The sequence below is a fragment of the Lissotriton vulgaris genome, chromosome 1_1 (assembly GCF_964263255.1).
Source record: "Lissotriton vulgaris chromosome 1_1, aLisVul1.2, whole genome shotgun sequence".
NCBI classification, from domain to species: domain Eukaryota; kingdom Metazoa; phylum Chordata; class Amphibia; order Caudata; family Salamandridae; genus Lissotriton; species Lissotriton vulgaris.
The window spans coordinates 785,292,030-785,316,768 of record NC_141685.1 but is presented as its reverse complement, the minus strand read 5'-3'; the positions used below and the strand labels follow the sequence as shown (position 1 = coordinate 785,316,768).

General features: G+C 51.1%; 1 protein-coding gene across 4 annotated transcripts in view; it reads right to left on the bottom strand.

The window, feature by feature from the left end:
• Nucleotides 1–24,739, bottom strand: part of SUCO (SUN domain containing ossification factor) — a 696,748-nt gene that overhangs the window by 424,661 nt on the left and 247,348 nt on the right. For all 4 annotated transcript variants that reach the window (XM_086956303.1, XM_086956322.1, XM_086956311.1 and 1 more), the window contains exon 3: nt 3,534–3,644. In XM_086956303.1, the coding sequence (XP_086812429.1) occupies nt 3,534–3,644 (111 nt within the window). The remainder of the gene's footprint in view (nt 1–3,533; nt 3,645–24,739) is intronic.

Sequence of the window (24,739 nt, the reverse complement as noted above, 5' to 3'; positions counted from 1 at the left end):
AGAATGGGAGAGACGCGGAGCCAAGCGCCAGGCCTCCAACAGATTTCGGGACCGTTCCCGCAAAGCCTTCGGGTTCATGGCCCGGCACTCGGAGCACAACTTCAGGTCGAAGTCACACTCCAGAAACCAGAGGCATCACGAGGTGCGAATCAGTCACATACATAGTCCAATGACAGGAGCCACAGGGCTTGAAGCTGGTCCAAATTTAGGACATCCTAGACGCACCAGGAGTCTAGGACTCATCTGCCCCTAGGCTGGCATGGAAAGAGATAGAACGGACGTCAGAGCACATAGGCGGTGTTTATATAGGTCCTGCAATGTCATCCTGGCGCCCACATCGGATGCCGAGCCGACCGACGCCACCTACCAACATGCAGGGGTACTGCTGATGAAAAATCTCCGGATCAAGACTGACATCTGGGGAAATTCTATGGTAAGGAATCTACAACCAATAGCCTCTATCAGAACATGTTGTTTTAAATATACAAAATCACAGAGATTCACCAGTTATTATCTCAAGTAACTATAACTCGCGCCTTAAGGTAACTATAAATTGCAAGAATGTTTTGGAAATTGAGGCGCTGTGTGCCTGTCTAGCGTGGGACCCGGATTCTGGCATTTGTAGGTGGTATACCCAAACCAGAATATGGGATTGTGGAGGGAGGTTTGAATCATCAAAACTACGCATTTGATGAGCCAGCCACTTTGGGCAAATTAAAGACGAGATTATGAGACACAACCTCACCAGGAATGATATTTTGCCTTTGCATTTACTTATAAATGATTGTGTTTCTTAAACGAATAAGCTCTGAAGTTAATTTCTTTGAACGAATAACGTTGACTGATGTTTCAAATGAAATCAGAGAAAATAAAAGTGCTGTGAAAGTTAAATAAAGCACAGACAAGAACTTCAGACATTTCGATTGGACTTCTATATTCTCCGACATCGAGTGCTGCTTTCGTTTTATCTCATCGTTCCATGTACTGCATGAAAGCTCAAGCTTTGGCACACAAAGGATTTTAAGGGGCCGGGGGAAGGGTCATGTGCTGCTCTCACTAAATTGGTGTTTGACGCAGGAGTGTGCAGTTGACAAGACACTTCTCTTGGAGGAACATCAATCTCACCCCTGGGCTATCAGAAGGAAATCACTGACTAAATCCTGGTGAAATTAAAATATGACTTGTAAAGTATTTCTCTTTACATTCGGACACTTCCTTATCCTTTCTAAATTCTGTTAAGTTTCCTTGTAGAAAGTATTTGAAAAATAATCCATGCCACTTCTTATTTCTGTAATTTTTTATTGTATATAAAAAAAATATATATTTACATGGAGCATACATGAGTGGCGGAAAGAAAAGAGGAGAATCCATGCCACTTCTAACATGCCATCTACAGAGACTTAAAACACCGAATTCACTGTACAGTTTTCAGATATCAGAAGATACATATTTGCTTTTCCAGTGAGAATATGAAATATTTTCGATTGATGGTTTTAAACTATTCTTTACAAATACTCGCATAGCCAACAGCTCAGTATTAGCATTATAAGGGTGCGACCTATAGGTTTTGCCAATTCTTGTTGAATGATCAATTCAACTAGCCTTCACAGATGCAAAAACAAAAGGTAGCACGCACACTGCTTAAAGGTACACGTCCCATCCATACCACAAACCTAAAATCTGCTACAGAACCACCAGGTAACTTTAACGAGAGAGTGGGAGGCATTTAGCATTCCGAATCAGCTCAGATATCAATAGTACAGAGCGAGCACACAAACAGAACTGCTATTTTGGCTACACAGAAACCCATTTTTTCCCTTAAGAGACACGTACTATCCGGGAAAAAGAGTATTTAAACAAATAAAAAAATAACACAGAGCAGCAGTTATTTACCACAGGCAAATACATTTTAATTGTCTAATTTCCCGCAGTTGTGCTGCTGTTCAATGTATTGTATGGACCCTTAGCATTCTATTAAAAACGCAACATTACTTTCTAAATAGAAGAATATATTTCTAAATATCAATATAAGAATGTTTGCACACCAATAAATTACCCAGTGGTTAATTAAAGAAACTTTCAGGAAAACAAAGTATTTTTCTCCTCAGATTCAGTTTTAATTGGTTCTCAATAGAAATATTTTTCACCAACCCACGAGTTTGATGGAATGGATCCACAAATGCCTGGAGGGTATTTTACATGGCAAACTAAGACAGTATGTCATTTGTCATTAATCGGTGTGTTTAATTGATCTTTATAAATTTATTATTGCAACATTCATAAAGACTTTTGCACGGATTTTGCAAAATGTGCATCAAGTCCAACGACAGCCCATATGTAAGAGCGATAGAAAGTTTCTACTAATCAAAACCTTTGAATGATAAACTAATATAAGTAATAAAAATAGTGAGCTTCAATCTTAATTTAACACCCGTCATCAGAAATTGTGTTTGTATATTTTGCAAGTACTAAACACACACTTCGAAACGTAATTGCTTTTAGGAGCTGTGCATTTAGTTTGGATATATAATGAAAAGTAACAGTTACAGTGAGATTTAGTAGGTAGGAACACCTGAACGGATGGGTCGTAAACAGGAGAAGAATACTTTGCTACATAAGACACACACTGATACGCAGCTCTAACATATGGAACTATGAATGCTATTCGTAGTTACAATGGATATAACCAGCCAGCATTTGCAGGCTTCATAGAAATCAGAGGTCAAATAGGCATAATGCACTAAAAATACATAGTGGAAGAATATTCAATAGCAAGCATTTAACGGGAATGCGTGAACCATTAGTTTACAATAGTTGGGAGTATAAATTTTTATTGTAACATATCTGTGACACAGTGCAACCTTGTCTTCTGGACCCTAATCAGCAGCATAAGAATCTCATCTGTTATTATTAATTACCAGCTTTGAGCATTTGTAACTAAAAATCGGCCCTAACTTTAGACTCTTTAGCATAAAGAACAAAACGAAGGATCCATGGAAAGAATAACTGTCTTTCTAACACATTCTCACTTTTTAAATTCTAACAGCAAATTTGTTGACTCTTAATTTAATAACTTAACACATATAACTTGCGTCCAACTATCAAAACAGGCTCATAATAAAAAGAAACCTAGAAAGCTAGGAACACACACCTGGACTCAACTGATTAACAATTGTGCAGATATGACTTAAAATATGCACACAGCATGGTGTGCCCTTTGACTTCAAACTTTATAAAAGGCTATTTCATAAGAACTAGCAGTCTGATTAATGTCATATAGGTCAGACTAGTCCTTGGCGAATTGGGATGTATCAAAAGCACCAAAGACAAAGCAAATTTAGAGGACAGATGGTAAATCTTTATATAATGTGTCCATACCTACCAAAAAAGTACCCCCCCCCCCTAGTATTTTACTAGTTTGTCAGATTTGTTTGGAAAGTAGAAATCGAATAGCACATGCATGCATAACAAGCAGTTTAAACAAAAAAAAGTTTCCGATTCCTCCAGAGCAGGCTCCTCTGGCAGCAGCTCACCTGATCATCCTTTGTGCAATCTACTACTAGATCATCGTCTGCAGTTTGACTTGGTGTTTTCAAACCCAGCTCATGCGACGGCTCAGGTTGTAGCGGTTCCTCTACTTCTTCCTGAAATAGAAATATACAAAGACATCAACATGGTAACCGTGTAACATAGAAGTTGGTTCAGGCAGCGCAGAAGAAGGCAGAAATATAATTACTTTCTGTACAATGACTAAGCTGCCCAGCTTACCAATGAGGCCACCTAGTGCCTACTACTGGACAGAAAGTAGACACATACAATTACATAAGTTCAAAATATTTCTAGTTTGATAATCAAGTAAAAACTTCTGGATATGCACAACCACCATCCCGGAGTGGAGTAGTAAGCTTGCAGACATTATCCCTTTTCCGCCATGAAATAAGGTTCAATTATCACTTTTTTCCCAGGCTAGCAGGAGGTACGGAAAGTGCCTGACACCCTTACTTATATGAAGCTGCTGGTTTGTTGCTCTGTTGGACAGGCCACATGAAGGGCCGCTCTCCCCCGGCCCAACCAGGCCCGAGTCCAGGCCCACAAGTACCACACACCACCATTGCACGTCCTCTGCCCCCTCAGAGACCCCTGCCCTCGAGCATGTCAACCTCGTGGGTCCAATCCACTGCCGGCCCTCGCGCCCATCCTGGGGCGCCATCTTGGACCATCCACCACGAGGCCGCCTGGCCCCCGATCGACCTCAACCCTGGGCCTGGCCCGACCTCAGACATCCCGGCACCACCATCCACCCAGGAGGTGAGCGGGCTACTTGGCAAGTCAATGGGAGAAAGAGGTGTCGATGGCTCTCCCCCGCCAAGTGCCGCTCGCCCATCGCCTCCCCGGGCGCCGGCTCCACCCCCCTGCTGGGTGTCTGGACTCCCTCATCCCGGACCTCCCGACCTCCAAGTGCGAGGGTCCGGACATCAAAGCACACCAGCCCTATAACTGGGGCAGCTCCAGAGCAGGAAGGCAGTTGTATCTTGGAGTCGAGAGACGCAAAGAAGAACTCATCCTTGACGGACTACCGGCGCTGCCGTAGCTCTGTCTTGTGCACCATCGTCTGGCCTGCTGGTGCTGCCGCAACCTTCGTAACCTTCATATCCTTCATCGTCGTCGGGACCTGCTGGCGTGGCCGCGGACCGTTTGTAACCATCATCTTCATCGGGACCTGCAGGCTCCGCCGCGGACCGTCGTTTCCTTCGTCCATCTCGGGACCTGCTGGCTCCGCCGCGGCCCGATCATCTAGAACGCCGAGCTCGAGGATTGAGAGCTATTTTCATCTTTGTGGTAACAAGACTGTCCCGCTACCCTTTTCCCAAACCAGAGACTAGAATCGAGGGGACCCCTGAGTCCAGACCTCCTTGTACCAGTCCATCGTAAACTTAAAGAATTGCCTATAAAGTCTCGTTGAACTTCAACCTTGTGTGGTGTCCGTCTGTGGGGGGGAAGTTACTTGTCTGTACGATCGCTGGAGACGGCTCTCCCCGGAGACCTCTCCCCTTATCCTCGGCCGACCCTCCCGGTCCGTCTAACATTGGTGGCCAGCGGCGCGATCCGAATCACCGCATAAACGTACAGAGAGTAGCTCACCCCACGACGAAATCACAATGACAACTAAAGAAAGCGGATCAACCGAGAAGTTCCAGATGGAGAAATTGGATAAGTACAGCCATCGTGAACTAAAACAATTCTGCATCGAACTAGGTATCGCTACCACCGGACTAAGTACCAAAGACGATTTTAAGCATGCCCTAGAGTCTTGGGCAGAAACCGGGGCCGCCGGAACCCCCGATCAGAGCACCGCAGCAAAAACCACCCCGGCCCCTGAAGAGCAAAGAACGGGTCTCTCGCAAGACGAGATCCAGGAAAGAGAAAAAACCCGACTACACGAGCTGGAAATGGCCCGACTCAAAATGGACATTGAGCTTAAGTTGGCCGAACAAAAAATCAACTTAGAGCACCTGCGTCTCCGAGAAGAAAGAGAGGAGAAACAGAGACAAAGGGAGCTCGAGGAAAAGAAACTAGCGTACGAACACGAGCGGAACCTAGCTGAGATCAACCTACGCAAGCAGAATAAAGGAGTAGGGGTGCACGAACAACCCCACTCCCCAGGGGCAACAGAGAAAAAGGTACACATCCCCAAGGATGTCGTTCGAGAATACTTCCGAGAGGACGACATCCAGCAATGGTTTAAGGCCTATGAAATCGCTATGACTGCACACCGGATCGATAGAAGCGATTGGGGAGCCGGTCTATGGGGGAGATTCCTCAATGAGGGCCGCGATGCCCTGCTACAGCTCCCGGACCACCAGATGACCTCCTATGACCATATGAAAGCTGCACTCCTCACCCGCTATGGCCTCACACCCGAAATGTACCGTCAGAGGTTCCGAGACTGCACCCGCATCCCGGGTACAACTTGGGTGGACTATGTAAACTACTTTAGCCGAGCCTTCGAGGGCTGGATCAAAGGAAGCAACGTCACAACCTACGAACAACTGTTTAATCTTATGGTATGGGAGCATCTGTCGAACAATTGCTTCATTGAACTCCGCCAGCACCTCCTCGACAGCAAGTTAACGGATCCCCGGCAGCTCGCAGCCGAAGCTGACCGGTGGGAGATCACCAGAGTGGGCCGGAATGGGTCCTACGAACAGAACCGGAACAACAATGGTCAGCACCGTCCCCGAGGGGGAGGAGGGGGCCAAGGACGAGGAAGAGACAACGCCCCGGTCGCCCCCGCTACCAGCACCACCCCCCCGGCCAACCGGGGCAGCACCCCGGCGCGACCGGGATATCGAGCCAATGTTACATGCCATCGATGCCAACGAGTCGGCCACTATGCGAACGACCCAAACTGCCCCCAGTACCAGAGCCCAAGGCCCCGCCAGGTAGCTGCTGCTGCCCTAGGGGAGGAACAGATCACAGAGGAACAAGAGGAATATGAACAAGAGCATCAAGAATGGGAGCCAGCCGCCATGGCCCTAGCCTGCTTAGGGGGGAGAGACATGGTCCCGCGGGTCCCCCTACCCGCTAACACCCAGAAGTACAGCCAATGGGTGAGCATCAATGGACGCCGGGCCGAAGCCCTTCGTGACACCGGGGCCAGTGTAACAGCCGTCCGCTGTCACCTGGTGACCCCAGAACAATATCTACCGAACATTCTCTGCCCGGTACGTTCAGCCGATAACTCAGAAAGTCTGTGTCGGATGGCCTGCGTCCCTTTCGAATGGGGAGGGGTCTCCGGCATGTTGAAGGTAACAGTCCGAGACGATGCCCCCGTAGACTGCCTCCTGGGGAATGACCTTGAAAGCTCTCCGTGGGCAGCCGTAGAACGAAGAGAACACCTGGGGATGTTAGGCGTCCCAGACTGGGCGTGTGTCACCACCCGGTCCATGGCCGCCCGTGCCAACCACCGCCCAGAAGAACCCGAATGGCCGGCACCACCGCCTCCGGTCGCCCCAGCAGAAACCACCGACCATGACGTCCCCCCCGAACCAGCTCAACCTTCCGACCTCGCTAACCTCGACCAGTGGCCTCAAGAGGGGGGGCCCACGCAAGAGCAATTTCGCCAGGAACAGAAGACCTGTCCCTCCCTCGAGGGACTCCGCCAGCAAGCGCTCGCCCAAAGCGCAGGGGATACCTCCGGAACTCACTGGGTCTACTGGGACAATGATCTGCTGTACAGTGAGCAAAGAATCGCAGAGCTGGGGGCCAGCCGAGTACTAGTGGTGCCGCTCCGTTTTAGAGACTTCCTGCTAAACCTGGCCCACGATGTCCCCCTAGCAGGACACCTGGGACAAGATAAAACCTACAGTCGCCTAGTGACCCACTTCTTCTGGCCCAAAATGAGAAACGATGTACACCAGCACTGCCGATCTTGCCCCACATGCCAAGCCAGTGGAAAGAGCGGCCGCAAACTAAAGGCCCCCCTGCAACCTTTTCCCGTGGTCACCACCCCGTTCGAGAGGGTCGGGATAGACATCGTGGGACCCCTGGACCCGCGTACCAAACAAGGCCATCGATTCATCTTGGTGCTAGTGGACCACGCCACCCGCTACCCTGAGGCTGTTCCCCTGCGGACCGTGACAGCCCCGGTAGTCGGCCGGGCTCTAATGGGGATCTTCTCCCGGGTGGGCTTCCCCCGAGAAGTCGTCAGCGACAGAGGCACGAACTTTATTTCTAAATATATGAAATCCCTCTGGCAACAGTGCGGGGTTACCTACCGATTCACGACCCCCTATCACCCTCAAGGGAACGGACTCGTTGAGCGGTTCAACCGCACGCTAAAAGGGATGATCGGGGGGTTGGAAGAGCCCCTCCGTCGCCAGTGGGATGTGCTGCTACCGTGCCTCCTCTTCGCCTATCGGGAGGTCCCTCAGAAATCCCTGGGCTTCAGCCCGTTTGAACTGCTATATGGACACCCAGTGCGGGGACCACTCAGCCTAGTCAAGGAAGGCTGGGAGATGCCCCCGCTAAAGAACCCTCCAGATGTCTTCCGGTACCTCCTAACCCTCCGCAACCAGACCCGGCGGTTCAGGGAGCTGGCGAAAGCTAACCTAGAGGCCAGCCAAGAGGACATGAAAAAGTGGTATGACCGGAATGCCTCTTCCATTGAATTTGAACCTGGCCAACAGGTATGGGTGATGTCCCCCACCGAGCCATGCGCCCTGCAAGACAAATGGACGGGGCCCTTCAAAGTAATCGAGCGCAAGGGCCCTGCCACCTATCTCATCGACATGGAATCGCCCCGGAACCCCCTCCGGGTCCTCCACGCTAACAGACTGAAGCCCCACTTTGTGCGTACAGAACTCAGCCTCCTGATGGCCACAGACAGTGGGGCTGAAGAAGACTCCGAGCCCCTCCCTGACCTCCTACGGACTCGGGAGCAAGACGGCTCCGTGGATGGGGTCCGACTCTCGGGGGCCCTCACCAGAGAGCAACACCAGGAGTGTCGAGTCCTCCTGTCACAGTTCGCCAGCCTGTTCTCCCTCACCCCAGGTGTCACTTCCTGTTGTGTGCACGATGTGGACACGGGGGACAGCCCCCCTATCCGCCACCGGGCCTACCGCGTGCCAGATCGGGTACGGGCCTGCATCCAGGAAGAAGTAGCCAAGTTGCTCGCGCTCGGGGTCATCGAGCCCTCAGACAGCCCCTGGGCCAGCCCTGTAGTACTGGTCCCCAAAGCAGCTGCCCCCGGCACCACACCAGAACTCCGGTTCTGCGTTGACTACCGGGGCTTGAATGCGGTCACCAGAACAGACGCACATCCCATCCCCCGGGCAGATGAACTAATCGACCGCATGGGAGCTGCCCGCTACCTCAGTATCTTCGACCTGACGGCGGGCTACTGGCAAATCGGCCTCACACCCCGGGCGCAAGAACGCTCTGCCTTTTCCACCCCCGATGGCCATTACCATTTCACAGTCATGCCCTTCGGCATGAAGAATGCCCCAGCAACGTTCCAACGGCTCGTCAATCAGGTCCTGGCGGGGCTCGAAGAATTCAGCGCCGCCTACCTAGACGACATCGCTGTATACAGCCACCATTGGTCCGAACACCTCCACCACCTCCGAACAGTGCTGCAAGCCCTTCAGCGAGCTGGCCTCACGATCAAGGCCAGCAAGTGTCAAATTGGGCAAGGGTCTGTAACATACCTCGGGCACCAGGTGGGAAGCGGCCTGGTGGCCCCTCTGCAGCTAAAAATTGCCGCCATCCAATCCTGGCAGCCCCCCATCACCCAGACCGAAGTACGAGCCTTCCTGGGCCTCACGGGCTATTACCGAAGGTTCGTGAAAGACTATGGTACGATGGTGGGGCCCCTCACAGAACTCACGTCAAAGAATCAGCCCAAGAAAGTCAACTGGACCCCCGAGTGTCAAGCTGCATTTGAACAATTGAAAGCCGCCATGTGTTCCGCCCCTGTGCTCCAGGCCCCCGACTACAGCCGGGAGTTCGTCGTCCAGACGGATGCCTCCGACCACGGCATTGGGGCGGTCCTGTCGCAATTGAACACCGAAGGCCTTGATCAGCCAGTGGCCTTCATCAGCCGGCGACTCCTACCACGGGAACAACGCTGGAGCACCATAGAGAGGGAGGCCTTCGCTGTAGTCTGGGCCCTCAAGAAACTCCGGCCCTACCTTTTTGGTACCCACTTCCGGGTGCAGACCGACCACCGACCCCTGCAGTGGCTGATGCAGATGCGGGGGGAAAACCCGAAGTTACTACGCTGGTCCATCTCCCTGCAGGGTATGGACTTCACAGTTGAACACCGGCCTGGGCCAGATCACGCCAACGCGGATGGCCTGTCCCGATTCTTCCGCCTCGACGAGGAGAGTCCCCAAGAAGATGGGTAACTCTCCCCGCCTTCAGCTGGGGGGGACGCATGTTGGACAGGCCACATGAAGGGCCGCTCTCCCCCGGCCCAACCAGGCCCGAGTCCAGGCCCACAAGTACCACACACCACCATTGCACGTCCTCTGCCCCCTCAGAGACCCCTGCCCTCGAGCATGTCAACCTCGTGGGTCCAATCCACTGCCGGCCCTCGCGCCCATCCTGGGGCGCCATCTTGGACCATCCACCACGAGGCCGCCTGGCCCCCGATCGACCTCAACCCTGGGCCTGGCCCGACCTCAGACATCCCGGCACCACCATCCACCCAGGAGGTGAGCGGGCTACTTGGCAAGTCAATGGGAGAAAGAGGTGTCGATGGCTCTCCCCCGCCAAGTGCCGCTCGCCCATCGCCTCCCCGGGCGCCGGCTCCACCCCCCTGCTGGGTGTCTGGACTCCCTCATCCCGGACCTCCCGACCTCCAAGTGCGAGGGTCCGGACATCAAAGCACACCAGCCCTATAACTGGGGCAGCTCCAGAGCAGGAAGGCAGTTGTATCTTGGAGTCGAGAGACGCAAAGAAGAACTCATCCTTGACGGACTACCGGCGCTGCCGTAGCTCTGTCTTGTGCACCATCGTCTGGCCTGCTGGTGCTGCCGCAACCTTCGTAACCTTCATATCCTTCATCGTCGTCGGGACCTGCTGGCGTGGCCGCGGACCGTTTGTAACCATCATCTTCATCGGGACCTGCAGGCTCCGCCGCGGACCGTCGTTTCCTTCGTCCATCTCGGGACCTGCTGGCTCCGCCGCGGCCCGATCATCTAGAACGCCGAGCTCGAGGATTGAGAGCTATTTTCATCTTTGTGGTAACAAGACTGTCCCGCTACCCTTTTCCCAAACCAGAGACTAGAATCGAGGGGACCCCTGAGTCCAGACCTCCTTGTACCAGTCCATCGTAAACTTAAAGAATTGCCTATAAAGTCTCGTTGAACTTCAACCTTGTGTGGTGTCCGTCTGTGGGGGGGAAGTTACTTGTCTGTACGATCTCTGGAGACGGCTCTCCCCGGAGACCTCTCCCCTTATCCTCGGCCGACCCTCCCGGTCCGTCTAACATGCTCCTATAACAATGAGCATCAGTTTTCCTTCATACTGTGGAGGGGGACATTTTAAAATTTCTTATCTGCACCTATTACCCCTTTCTAAGTGAAATATGAGGAATGGAAAATCATACACAGGCTTTTTGTCTGCTATCATTTTTTTAACTGTCATCATTACAACTAATGCATAGAGCACAATGTCTCCATTTATAATGCACGTTAAATACTTACTAAATAGTCGGTAGATTTATAATCATTAATACCACTTTATAGGGGAGGAGGATCTTTGCGGATAAGTGACCCTTGTCCCAGCTTCACAGGCTGCTGGTACTTTGAGGCACTAAGGACCTCTGTCAGAATGAGCCACATATGCTTGGCACTACATCCAAGAAGGATCAACTGCTTAGTGAGAGATAAATGAAGAGCAACTCTAACCTGCAATGCTCTTATAGGATTGAATGCGAAGGAGAAGGCAGATCCAAAGAAAGCTAACAGGCATTGGCCCAGGATTTAAACCAAGCTAGATGAGCACCATCTTAAAGAGACAAAGAGCAGGGACAACTTTGATAATTAGGTAAGCAGTACATAGAGGATCCAGACGAACAAGCACTGCCATGACGATCTAAGAGATATGAGCAGGAATTTACATGTTCTGAATTGGTGTACAAATTCTCAGGACTAGGACTGGTGCAGTGTTGTCTACTACATGGAGGTTTGAAACATCCCTGCACAGTGTGGCAGGCAACTCACAGTGCAGGAAGGTTTGAAACATACCTGCACCATGTGGATTACTGTTGGAATCTGACTGAGAGGACTTGACTCTTTACTTCCTATGGCTAATCATGACTTGCAGCACCCTCAGAGTAGTTGAGGATAAACAGGTCCTGAAGAAATGCTTAGATCCTATGGACTGAATGAGGCATGAAGCATGTCGACCCATTGCACAACTCACTAAAACCTTAGAACTGAGACTGGTTTAATCCTCCCTCCTCAGTCCACGACTACATAGTCTGTTTTAATTCATGGCCCAGGTACTCCTTGAATAAAATGTGTCTGGAGAATCCAGCATACGATCCCTTTTCTACTCACTACACTGAGGCACCCTCTAATTACACCATTTAGCTTCCCAACGGCAAAGAGCCCCCCCAGCGGGGGCCCGATGGGCATTGCAGAGGCGGCCCAACGAGGAGCTGCCCTATGATGAAGCATGACACCCGTCGGGGTGCGTGAGGGCCCTTGCTCTTTACTGGAATTATCCCCAGACACACTATCTTGTCCTATCTAGCACCTGTCTGCAACTGACATTCTTGACGTGACTTGCCACACTTCGCATCCTGCTCCGCCCCCTCCCCCTAGAACAGTATGAGGTGCCTGCCACACAGTGCAGGGATGTTGAGTGCCCCGCAGGGCCGACTGCGGAGGGCCAGGGGGCAAAGGGGCTCTGCTAAGGGCCTAAAATGTCACTTTCTGACAGCCTTTCCATGTTGATAAGGCAGACATGGAGGCTGTCGGAAACTGTCATCATATTCCCGAAGGCAGAACCACCTTTATTAGGAGAATATGCTATCATTCCGACGCACAAACTGAAGAGCTACCGATGGTCCCTCCGCAAGATGCCTCAGCCCGCTGCATCATAACACACCGCAGGGGCAGATGTCAGTGGCTTCGACACAGACGTGCCATTATTCCACTACCCCTATCTGGGAATTTGCAGTTCCTGTCACCATTACCAAGAGAACCAGAAAGAGGGTGGTATAGTTCTGATACTGAGAATGCCAAAGTAGCGCCCATAGATAAGGACTGCTCCCAGGCTTCTCAAAGTAGTACCAAATGCAGACCATTCCTTATATCTTTAGAGGGAAAAAGGTACTGACTGTTTTCTAGTTCTTGTGAAAACAAGTGTAGGTTTCTTAAATGAAAAACCTCGAATTTGCAGATGATAAATAACGCAATTTTAGAGTGAGAAACCTAGTCATGTCTCTTGAGGTTCCTAAATAAGCTTAAAGGATTTCATTAAAATGATAATACTCACTAAACAGGACGTGAAAGAAACTGCATCAATAAATACAAGAAAATGATAAGAGTCAAATGACTGGATCGGTCATTTAAATCCAATTATCATCTCAAAGATTTAGGCTCCTCTTTTCACAACAAAACTTTCGGGTCCATAAGTGGTTGGGAGGGATGGTTAAACTAAACTCTTTTGCAGAGACAAAAAGCAATGGCTTTCTGAAAACCAAGAAACTGATTCCTGAACACAAAAAAAGCAGATCTGAATACCGTACATGGGAAGGCCACACTGGACTGATAAGTTTCGTGGAGGGACTTCTGAACTTAAGTAGTGACAGAAGAGGTCCTCATGGGCTTCATCCTGGACTCCTCCCTCTCCATGACCAGGCAAGTCAACAACGTCTCCTCGGCATGCTTCAACATCCTACGCATGCTACGGAAGATCTTCTGGTGGATCCCCACCGAGACCAGGAAGACCGTCACCCAGGCCCTCGTCACCAGCCGACTGGACTACGGCAACGCCCTCTACGCCGGGACCACCGCCAAGCTCCAGAAGAGACTCCAGCGGATCCAGAACGCCTCAGCCAGACTCATCCTCGACATCCCACGAACCAGCCACATCTCCGGACATCTGCGAGACCTTCACTGGCTCCCCGTCAACAAAAGAATCACCTTCCGCCTCCTCACCCACGCACACAAAGCCCTACACGACCAAGGCCCGAGCTACCTCAACAGCCGAGTCAACTTCTACGCTCCCAAACGCCACCTCCGATCAGCCAACCACGCCCTCGCCGCCGTCCCCCGCATCCGAAGAGCGACTACAGGAGGAAGGTCCTTCTCCCACCTGGCCGCCAAGACCTGGAACTCCCTCCCGACCGACCTGCGCCTGACCCAAGACCACCTCTCCTTCAGGAAGAAGCTGAAGACCTGGCTGTTCGAGCAGTAGCGGCTCCCCCCCCCCCAGCGCCTTGAGACCCCACGGGTATGTAGCGCGCTTTATAAGTGTCACTGATTGATTGATTGATGGGTAACGGAAATGAGACATGCCGAAAGTGTCTTTACAAACCGCTAATTATGAATGTCCCTATGGAGCTTTGGTCTTTACCAAACTAAGAACATCTAGGGAGAGGAGTTGGCCTAACAGTTAGGGCAGTCGACCTCAAATCTGGGGAACCAGGTTCGAGTCTCGGCAATGATGCTGAACATCCTGTGATTTTGGGCAAATCACTTAATCTCCCCATACCTAACAAAAAGGCATGTGTCCTCATGTAATGCACTCTGATACCATATTCGGTAAAAGTTTGCGTTATATAAAACTCTGTAAAATAAACAACATTTTTAAAAATCTTGTCCTGTGTAGAACTGATCAATATGAAGGTCATATTAATAAATTGATAGGTTAGAACTGTAAGACTGGAAAACATGTGTTGGTGTGTAGAGGCCCATTACAGATGAAGTATCTGGTATGTGCCGTTGGCTAAGAAGGATGCCTAAGCATGCAAAAGGCACAGATGAGCATTGTTCAGCAAGACAGAATGAGGGGGCTACCCCATATGGGAAGACAGCATGAGCACATACAGAGGAAGCTGTCAAGATGCATACAGTTTATTTTTTGATACACACATTACAGTCTGCAGCTACCTTTACACCTCAAAAACAGGATTCTGCATTTGTTTTGTAATAATCACTAAGCATCCAGAATTAAGAGCGCAAGATTCAAGGAGCAAATGGGTTGGAACAACACAAACATGGAGAAATCTCTAAAGGTTTCCCAGATGACTTTTCAGAATCTCATCCTACCCTAATCTACTGATTGTCTAGTAACTGGAAAAACCTTGAAGAAATGAACTTTAACTTAACTACCCAGCTTCCCTTTCTTTGTCTCTAGTGTATATACTGCCTTCTACATGACAGTTTTCTTTGGTACATATCTTGTTTCTCCTCTTCCCATTCCCCACCTACCCTTTTTAGGTCTCGCCTAGGCAGCGCGCATGCCAGGATAGATTGACTCCAGTGGCATGGAGAGCACGGGACTCGCGTCTGAGCATACCAGTCCCACTCGGGGTGACAAATACAAAAAGAACAATTGATAGACAGAATGCAGAACAATGTCATACATTCACCCCAGTACAGAGATCTGGGCCTCAATCCATCGTTTTTTTGCTCACCATGCCATTCCAGTTTGGACCCAGCCATATGCAAATCAGTCTTGACCCTGTGCCTGAACTGCCAGGCCAGGTCCTCCCTGGACTGGAAACAAGCATCCTAGGACCGGTTTCGGGCTTACAGCCCTCTTCAGCCAGGATAGCTGGACTCCAGTGGCATGGAGAGATGACCTTTAGAAATCGGTCCGCTCTTTTCAGGGTGGCATCCATCCTGCTGGAGCGAGCAACACACACGCTTGTTTAAATTTCCCTGCTCGCGCCACTTTCATCACTTTCTAGTCGGCTCGGGCGTTTGGAAGCAGCGGCGCGTGCAGGGGGCCCCTTTTTTTAATCTTTCTAATGAGCTTTCACGCGCACGCTTGTTTACATTCAGCTGCACGCACAGAGGCTAGCTGTTTTGAACTGTTTTCTATTATTGCTTTTGCCCTGCCTTCGGCAAAGCGCTTTTCTTTTTTAACCAGCCCCACACGCCTGATGTTTCACTGCTAAACTGTCTGTTTTATGTTTACTAACGGCTTTGAAAGCAGTAACAAGCAGCAGCGATAGCCAGTGTGTTCGCCTTCCAACTGTCGCTTCCTTGCTGCTCGGACTTCCAGCATCCCGCGCTCCACAATTCCAACCCATGCAGTCATCGAGGGTGCAATGGGAAAGGACTAACAAACACTGAAATACACACGTCAAACACACACTGTCTGAACCCAGTCACCGATTACCTCACTTCCGGATTAAACACGATGACTAGCTGTGTATTTGGAATGTTTCTGCTGCTCTTACGTGAACTTTTGTTGAACTTTTTTCAGAGAGAAAGCATGACCATTTTCATAATGCGACAAGGGCCTAGTTGTCATGAATGCAGCAGGAGCAGTGGGTCCAGGCCTACTATGTTGTTTTACACTACCCCCCATCCCCACCACCCCCCCCCCCCCCCCCCGAGATGCTGGGACCCATTTTCCTGGATTCCACAAGACCCGTGGCAGTCATAGCATATACAAGCGCTACTGCCTACTTGTTAACAGTAGTCCACTTTTAAGGTCCCAAAGGCGAGACCTATTGGCTATGCCAATGCCTGAACTGGGGTGGCAGAGTGGGCTAAAGAACGGTGATGGATTGAACCCAGATCTGTTGACAGGGTGTGAGTGTTTGATTGGTTCAGATGCTCCGTCCATCACCACCTCTGTACCGCTTTGTTCGCCATAAGTTGGCAGGGTATGCTCAGACGTGAGTCCCTTGATCACTTTGCCACTGGATTCAAGCAAGCCTGGCTGAAGACGGCTGGAATGACAGAAACCGGTCCTAGGAAGCTTGTTTCCGGTCCAGGGAAGGCATGGCTTGGCAGTTCGGGCTGGAATGTTCCCATGAGGCACAGGGTCCGACTGATTTGCAAATGGCCATGACTGAACTGGGGTGGCAGAGTGGGCTAAAGAACGGTGATGGATTAAACCCAGATCTGTTGACTGGGTGTGAGTGTTTGATTGGTTCAGATGCTTCGTCCATCACCACCCCCTTTTGTGATGCCTGTTCTCTGGGCATGCACAGCAGTTTTGGAGCAGGTGACTGTGTCCAGCTAATTGCAGACTAATAGATTTGCAATTACAATCCATCCTAAAGGTTCTGCAAAAATGTCCAAACCTTAAAAAATGCACCAGTGCCACCCTTGAAATTGCAGCTAGGATGTGGAGAGGAAAGCAAACGCGACCAAAGATGAGGCTAATGTGCAAAGTGCTGCCTCAAACTTGGCAAACCCAAGAGGCAGGCCGGTTTGTTGAGTGCACAACCTATACATTAATTTATTTATTTATTTATTCATTCATTGACCTGTACTGAGTACCTCTGTTAATAAATTATCTTTACATCTGAGGAGTATCCCGTTCACTTGAAAATGCCTGAAAGGGGGGGGAGGAGCTTCGCGGGCAACCAAGATGGCCGCGTAAGCTCGGAGCTCCGCGGACCTTCCGATCCTCCGCAACCATCCTGCCCGAAATCCTGATCCACGTGGGTGGATACTTGTTGCTGATGGTCCACTGAGGCGAGAACCGTTTTCAGATCCCGAATCGGGGTCTCCTACGCTGAGCTACGTCGAGTGGGACTCCGTGCCAGTGCAGTGCCATTGTCTCTCCGGACTTCGCCACTACGCACTGCCGATCTGCGGAGTGCCCGCCTGCCTTCACCAACGGCGAGGTGAACTGGACAGCGGAGCGACCCTGTGACGGCATTCTACAGTCTGTCCCGGACGAATCTCCGGGTCCCTGGGCTCGGACTTGCCTGGCATAGCCCTTTGTTCTTTGGACCTAATATGGCGGGCAAGGGGGACCCCGATAAGACATCGAACAGAGGCGTCCGCGGCAAATCACAGCAACAACAGAACAGGATTGAGCGCTATACCCAACCAAAGACGCCGCCTGTTACTGGGCCCTCTACCAAGGACATCCCGCACTCGGGCTCGCCGGATGGCTCTGAGCCCACTTTGAGTGACATTATGGGGGCCATTACAAGTTTCCGGGCGGACATGCAGCAACAGCATGAAGTCCTTACGCATAAGGTGGATGGCATGGCCGTCGATCTGACTCTCATTAGAGCCGACTTGGGTAAAACTAATGATCGAGTCAAGAATTTGGACATCAAGACGTCCAGTCTGACGGGAGACGTCTCGGACTTACAAACTGAGGTCCCGAACCTGCAGAGAACAGCGGAGCAATTCACAAGGCGGCTGGATGACTTTGAGAGCCGTGCCAGGCGGCAGAACGTCCGCATTGACGGTGTACCGGAGGGTTCGGAGGAGGCGGCGACGGACCTCCTCGTGGAAGACCTGATCAAGACTCATCTGGCGCCGCCTGGCCTCAGCAACTTTTTCTCGGTGGAGCGAGCCCACCGAGTGCCGGGTGGCCCGCCGAAGTCGGGCGTGGCACCCAGACCCATCGTAGCCCAGCTGCTCAACTTCCGTGACAGAGACGCTGTCCTGCAGGCTTCCAGACGACATGGACCGCTTAAATTCCAGAATGCCGATGTCCATTTCTATCCGGACTTCACCAGGACGGTTCAGCGACAGCGCCAGAGCAACGCAGGGGTGAAGCGAAGATTGCGGGACCTGGGGTTCAAGTATTCCATGATGTTTCCTGCCAAGCTCCGGATCGAGCACGAGGGTCGTGCCCTTTTCTTTGACTTTGCTGAGAATGTAAGTGACTGGCTGGACACTTTATCGACGCGCCGAGACGCACAGGAGGACCATGAAGGTGGCGCTGCTGGCGGTCCGGACCTATGAGACTTGGCTCTATAGTGGGTGATTCCTCGTCTGTTATATTTGCCTCAGTTGACTATCGAATGTAGCGTTTGGATGCCGTATTACCTTTCCTGTTAGTACATGGAGGGTGGCGGGGGTGTTCGCGGAGATTCCTTACTCCTCTGGGTGTCTTCTTGTAGAGTAGTTATGGGGCGACAGGCACACTGCTGGTTGGGGGGGCTTTTTAGTCATATGCAGGGGTGCAGGGTGGGGGGTGCAACTATGCAAGTTTTATTGTTTGTTTGTTCTTTCTTTTTCCCTTTTTTGAGGCAATGGATTGTGTGTTCTACTGTGCAATTGATGATTGAGTTGGTTGTAGTCGGGTGGGGCGGGTTGTTGGATGATGGGGGGTAGGAAATTGAAAGTGCTTAGCTGGAATGTCAATGGACTAGGTGACCGAGTTAAGAGAGGGGTGGTAATTCAACTGATAAAGAGGCACATGCCTGATGTTGTGCTTTTGCAAGAAACGCACTTGGTGGGTAACTCCTGTAGGGCCCTGAATCGTAAGGGTTACAAAATGGTTGCCCACTCTGGGTTCTCCTCGGGTTCCCGGGGGGCGGGCGTCCTTGTGCGAGCATCCCTTCCTCTCGAAATAGACGTCACACTGCTTGATGACAGAGGACGCTACGCAGCTGTGGCGGGAAGATGGGAGGGGCGTTCCTTAACGCTGCTTTCGGTTTATGTTCCCCCAGGCCTCCAATCTAGCACCTTCCAGGACCTTGGTAGCGCCATCTTGTCCCTGCCTTCGGGCCTATTGATCCTGGGGGGCGATTTCAACTCAGTCTGCTCTGGCACCCTTGATCGCCAGCCGCCGAGGGACCTACTGGGCTCCCGAATGTGGCTGCCGACCTTCCTTGACTCTATGGGTTTGGTGGATTGTTGGCGGCTACTGCATCCTGCGCTCCGCCAGTTTTCGTTCCTTTCCGGTGCCCATGGGAGCCTGTCCCGTATCGATTATGTTCTCACCCTGGCGGCGCAATCGCCTGCCGTTTCCGAGGCCCGTTTTCTGGCAAGGGGCGTCTCTGATCACTCGCCGTTGTGGGTCTCCTTCGATTTCGGTGTCGTCCTGTCCAGCCGTCCGGCAGCGGTGAATCCTTGGTATTTCCGCAACCATAAAACACGAACACTCCTGGCTAAGGCCATCGACCTATATTTCACTGAAAATGTGGGCTCCCTTGGCTCTGCGGTCACCCTGTGGGAGGCATTCAAGACTGTGTTGCGGGGTGAAGCTCTAGCTCTCATTGCAGAGGCTAAGCGAGCTCGTGATGCCGACCTTCTGCATGTGGAAGAAGAAGTCTTGGATCTCGAGTCCCGTTTGGGGCCTGAGCCTGACCCTTCTCTCCTACACGAACTCTCCCTGAAACAGTCGGAGTATCATGATCTCGCTACGAATGCTGCCCTGGTTTTGGCCAAGGAGCAGCAGGGCCGCATTTACGATGTCGGTGATAAGGCCGGTAAATTGCTGGCCTGGTTGGACAGGCGGGAGATGGCAAGCCGGGTGGTCCCGGAAATCCTGGGCGAGGATGGAGTGGTGGTTACAGATCCGAGTGCCATTGCCGAGTCTTTTGCTGACTATTTTCGGGGTGTTTATACAGCCGGCTCGGATCGTTCCGAGGCCGATTCAGCTGAGTTCCTCTCGGCGATTGACCTCCCTTGTCTTTCGGAAGAGGAAAGTGTCGATATGGACCGGGATATCACCGCGGACGAGATTGCTTTGGCGATCCGCGCCCTGCGAGCGGGTAAAGCTACCGGCCCCAATGGCACACCGGTTGAGTTGTACAAGATCCGGCCGGATGTGATCTCTCCTTATTTGAGGGATATGTTCCTTCGGGCCCGTGCAGAGGGTGTCCTTCCCTTGGACCAGCGGCTGGCCCCCATAGTGGTCATCCATAAGGAAGGCAAGCCGCGGGATGTTTGTAGATCCTACCGCCCCATTTCTCTCCTCAACGCGGAGCCCAAGATCCTGGCTAAACTACTGGCTAATCGGCTGGTCGGGGTTATCAGCGACTTGGTACACCCGGACCAATCCGGTTTTATTCCCCGCCGCAACACTGCCCTCAACCTGAGACGCCTGCATGGGGTCATGGCCAGAGCTCACGCCCTTACGGAACCGGCGGTACTTGCCTCCCTTGATGCCACGATGGCCTTTGATTCCCTAGAATGGAGCTACTTATGGGCGGTACTAACAAAGCTTGGGTTTGGACCGGGCTTCCTGGGCTGGGTGCAACTTCTTTATGCTTGCCCTCTGGCCGCTGTCACGGTTAACGGCCGCATGTCTGCTCCTTTTGCGCTCCACCGTGGTACCAGACAGGGTTGCCCCTTGTCTCCACTCCTGTTTGCGTTGGCCCTGGAGCCACTCGCAGCTATGCTACGCTCGCACCCTGACTTGCATGGGATCTCCTGGTCCCCGGGCTTCGAGGACAGGGTCTCCCTGTATGCGGACGACATCCTGCTTTACCTCACCTCCCCCTGTAAGTCGCTTATTGTGGCGTGTGACGTGCTCAGGTTGTTTGGGCGCTATTCTGGCCTGATTATTAATTGGGCCAAATCCTCCCTTTACATCCTCAAGGGTGACACGCCGCGCCTCCCCAGAGGTTGCAACATACAACTGGCCGGGCAAGGTTTCAAGTATCTAGGGATCTATATATCGAATAATCCTAAGGCGAGGTATGACCACAACTTACTCCCTCCGCTCCAACGATTGCGGAGGGATGTGGAGAGTTGGCGCAAGCTCCCTCTCTCTCTCCTGGGCCGGGCGGCATTATTTAAAATGATGTCCCTGCCAAGGTTCTTATATGCCTTGCAGAACACTCAGGACCTTGTTCCGGCCCGTTATTTTAGGGAGGTTGAGAGCCTGCAGCGCACCCTGCTTTGGGATGGTCGGCCCTGCGTCGCTGTCCAGAAGCTTACGTTGCCGTGGTATGATGGGGGCATTGCGTTACCAGATGTGCGGAGGTACTACTGGTCCTCTCAACTTACCGCTATTAACCATGGCCTCTACGGTCCTGTGGACAGCCCGGGTTATGCTATGGATAGATGGCTCTTGCAAGGGGGCAACTACTACCGCGCCCTCTATTCTAAATCCTTCGATCGGCGCCTCACAGGCCCGACCAAGGCGGCGGTCCACACGTGGCGAACGATCAATAAGATACAGGGCTGGCAGGGCAGACTGACGAAATTCACCCCTCTATATGATTCTGATATCTTAGGCAAGCTCTGGCATACCAAGGGTTTCGACAAATGGGACCTCATAGGTATTTCGAGGGTGGAGGACATGCTGGTCAGGGGGGAAGTCAAGACTTTTCCGCAACTACAGGCGGAATACCGACTGGGTGGAACGGAGTTTTTCCGTTATGCCCAACTCAAGCACGCGATAACTACCGCTGGACCGGAGGAGGGCGACATCCCCGAAAGCTCCCCCTTGGAGGACAGAGTCCTGGACGGGCATATGCCAGATAGCGCCATCTCTCTGTCCTACAAGAAGCTGATTAATGTTAGAACCGACCTCCTCCAGCGCTTGCGGGAACAGTGGGTAGCCGATGGCCTGGAACTGGACGACGAGGACTGGCAGACTGCTGTGTCCTCCCCTAAGGAGGTCGCCATCTCCTCGCGTCTGCGGCTGGTGCAGTTTAAAATCCTCCACCGGGTGTATGTTACCGGTCCCCGGCTTGTGCGTATGGGCTTCTCGCCTGATGGCTTTTGTCGTCGTGGCTGCGGAGCCCTTGCTACTTTCATGCATATTAAATGGGAGTGCCCCGTTATTGCCCCTTATTGGGAGAGAGTACATCGAGTGATGAGGGAGGTGACTGGAGTTGAGTTGGCAGCAGAGGCGCGTAGGTGCCTCCTCAATGTTTGGGAGCCGAATGACTACAACACGGCGCAGACTCGTTGGGCTACACTGGGCAACATGGTCGCTAAGAGGGACATAGCGCAGAAATGGGGATCCAACACGGCCCCCCTGGTGGTGCAATGGAAGGCCAACATGGATTGGTGTATGCTGCGTGAGAAGACTGTGTATACTGCCAGGGGGCGGCCTCAGACATGGAATAAGGTGTGGGGGGCATGGAATGCTTACAGGGGTGACTTGTGCCTGCCACCAGAGCCGATTCCCCGCGATGAACACCTGTCACCGTAGCCGGTTACACCAGCTATGCTACTCGTGTTGTAATTCTCCTGTTCCTTCCTCCCCCCCCTTCCTACATCCTACTTACGTTCTTTTCTAAATCTTACCTGACCTCTGACGCCTCCTACTGACTCATAGGCATTTCTCCTTCTCCATTGCCTTTCTTCTGCGCCCTAGGGCGCCTCTGTTTAGGTTCTTATTTGTACATAAAATAAAAAACAACCTGCATTGTCCTGATATGTATCGCTTTGCACACTACTTCTTCTGACACCATGCTGCCTTGCCTCCGGGATGTTAGGCTGAATAGCTGTGTGCTTTACTACAATAAAGGTTTTAAAAAATTTAAAAAAAAAAAAGAAAATGCCTGAAAGAAGAGGACAGAGTAGGAAAACCACCTTGCAGTTCGCAATCAATCAACAGCATTCTGGAGAACAAACACATCACAGATATTTAGGGTTCAGGTATGAACTTTAAAGTTCTTCAGACAGATTACTGTATTACTTCTGGATCCTCAAATGAATTTCTAGCCACCTCCTCCGAATCTCTAAAATGAGTATAAAGGACCAGGTTAGCCAAAATGGCTGGCGAATGATTTCAGCAATCATATAGTTATTTAAAGGAATCTTGGGTACTGCAGGAGATATAGGACAACCTGACTGAAATTACCATGAAAAAATATAGTGTTTGTCAGACAATTCGACCTGAATTCAGTGAAATGCTGCTAATACTATCCATTTAAATTTGTAGTACCCCTACTTACAGGAATAAATGATGGCAATCAACCTCCAGTAGAATCGGAGGGACACGCACAATGAAGTCCATGTGTACACCAGAATTCCTGGGAAATATAAGAGTGTGACTTCCCTAGAGAAGCATTATCCAGCACACTAGTGATACAGGGCATGGGTAAAATCTCCTGAAAGCAGTGGGAGAGTAAACTGAATGGGTGTGGGGTACTGATAAAAAGCAAACTATTTTCTTCAGGGCAAATGTTCCATTTGCTGCTTCAGAGAAAGAACTATCCTAGGTAACATGTGAGATCCTGAAGGCTTAGAAAATTCCATTTAATTCTGAACAGAAATAGCTGTAAAACTAGGTTTTTGAGCCAAAACATTTGAAAAATTGTAGAGTAAAATGAATCGAATTGACTTCATTTCCACAAAAGAAAAAAATAAACTAAGGTGATTGACCCCTATTCTTCAAATTCCCTGCATAGAGGGCAGGGGGCAATATGGAGTTGGTAAATAAAATATTATCAAAGACTATTTCAATCTCCTTGCCTCACCTGTGTGAATCAGACTCCAGAAACAAAGACTTTCTAGGTTTCGCATAAACTATGCATGCTCGGTCTGAGGGTCATTTTGTTCCCAACAGTGGGTTTGGAGGCCACCATTTGCTTACCATGGTATGCTTCATTAGCACCCATTTGCTGTCTTCTTACTGGTCAGCTGCTTGAGGCTTCCTTCCTGTGCGTTTCTGTCCCTCTTTCCTGGAGCACATACGCCTAACTTGTGTCATACCACTTCTCTTTTATAGGCACAAACTTTTTCTCTGAGTTTAAACACCCTACAAAAATGCATGTTTTTCAGCTACCTCCAGGGCCAGACTGAGAACGGAAGCCAGCCCTGGCAAACTACTCGGCCAGCCCCCAGGAGAGGGAAGTGGGGGTGCGGCCAAGCTGTTTTCTCGGGTCGGTTTCAGACGATTTTGTTACAGGGGGAAGACATTGCCGGCCCCGGTAACAAAAATAGCCCCCAGGGGCCCAAAACCGGCCCCACCCTAGCGGCCCACCGGGGGAAACGACCGATGCCCACCACGGCCAGTCCGGCCCTGGCTATCTCCCTACTGTACTTCTCCCCGTGTTCTTACCACTCACGGACTCTCTGCTGTTTATCTGTTGCACCCAACCCCTCCCTCTGTTGTCTGTTTGCTTGCCCAAGCCTCTCCATCCCACCCTCCTTTGCCTGTAAGCTTGCTCACAGCACCTCCCTCCTCCCCTCCCTTGTCCATGTTCCCTCCCAACCTGCCCTTCATGATGCCTTCCGGGCCCCCTTACTCTCATCCCCAACACCTTTCACACCCACTCCCCTCCCTCCTGCACCTCCTTACCACTATGCAATTAAAAAAGAAGCACTATCATACAGTCAATTCTTGGTGCTTCATAGTCCTATTTTTCTTTTAAAAG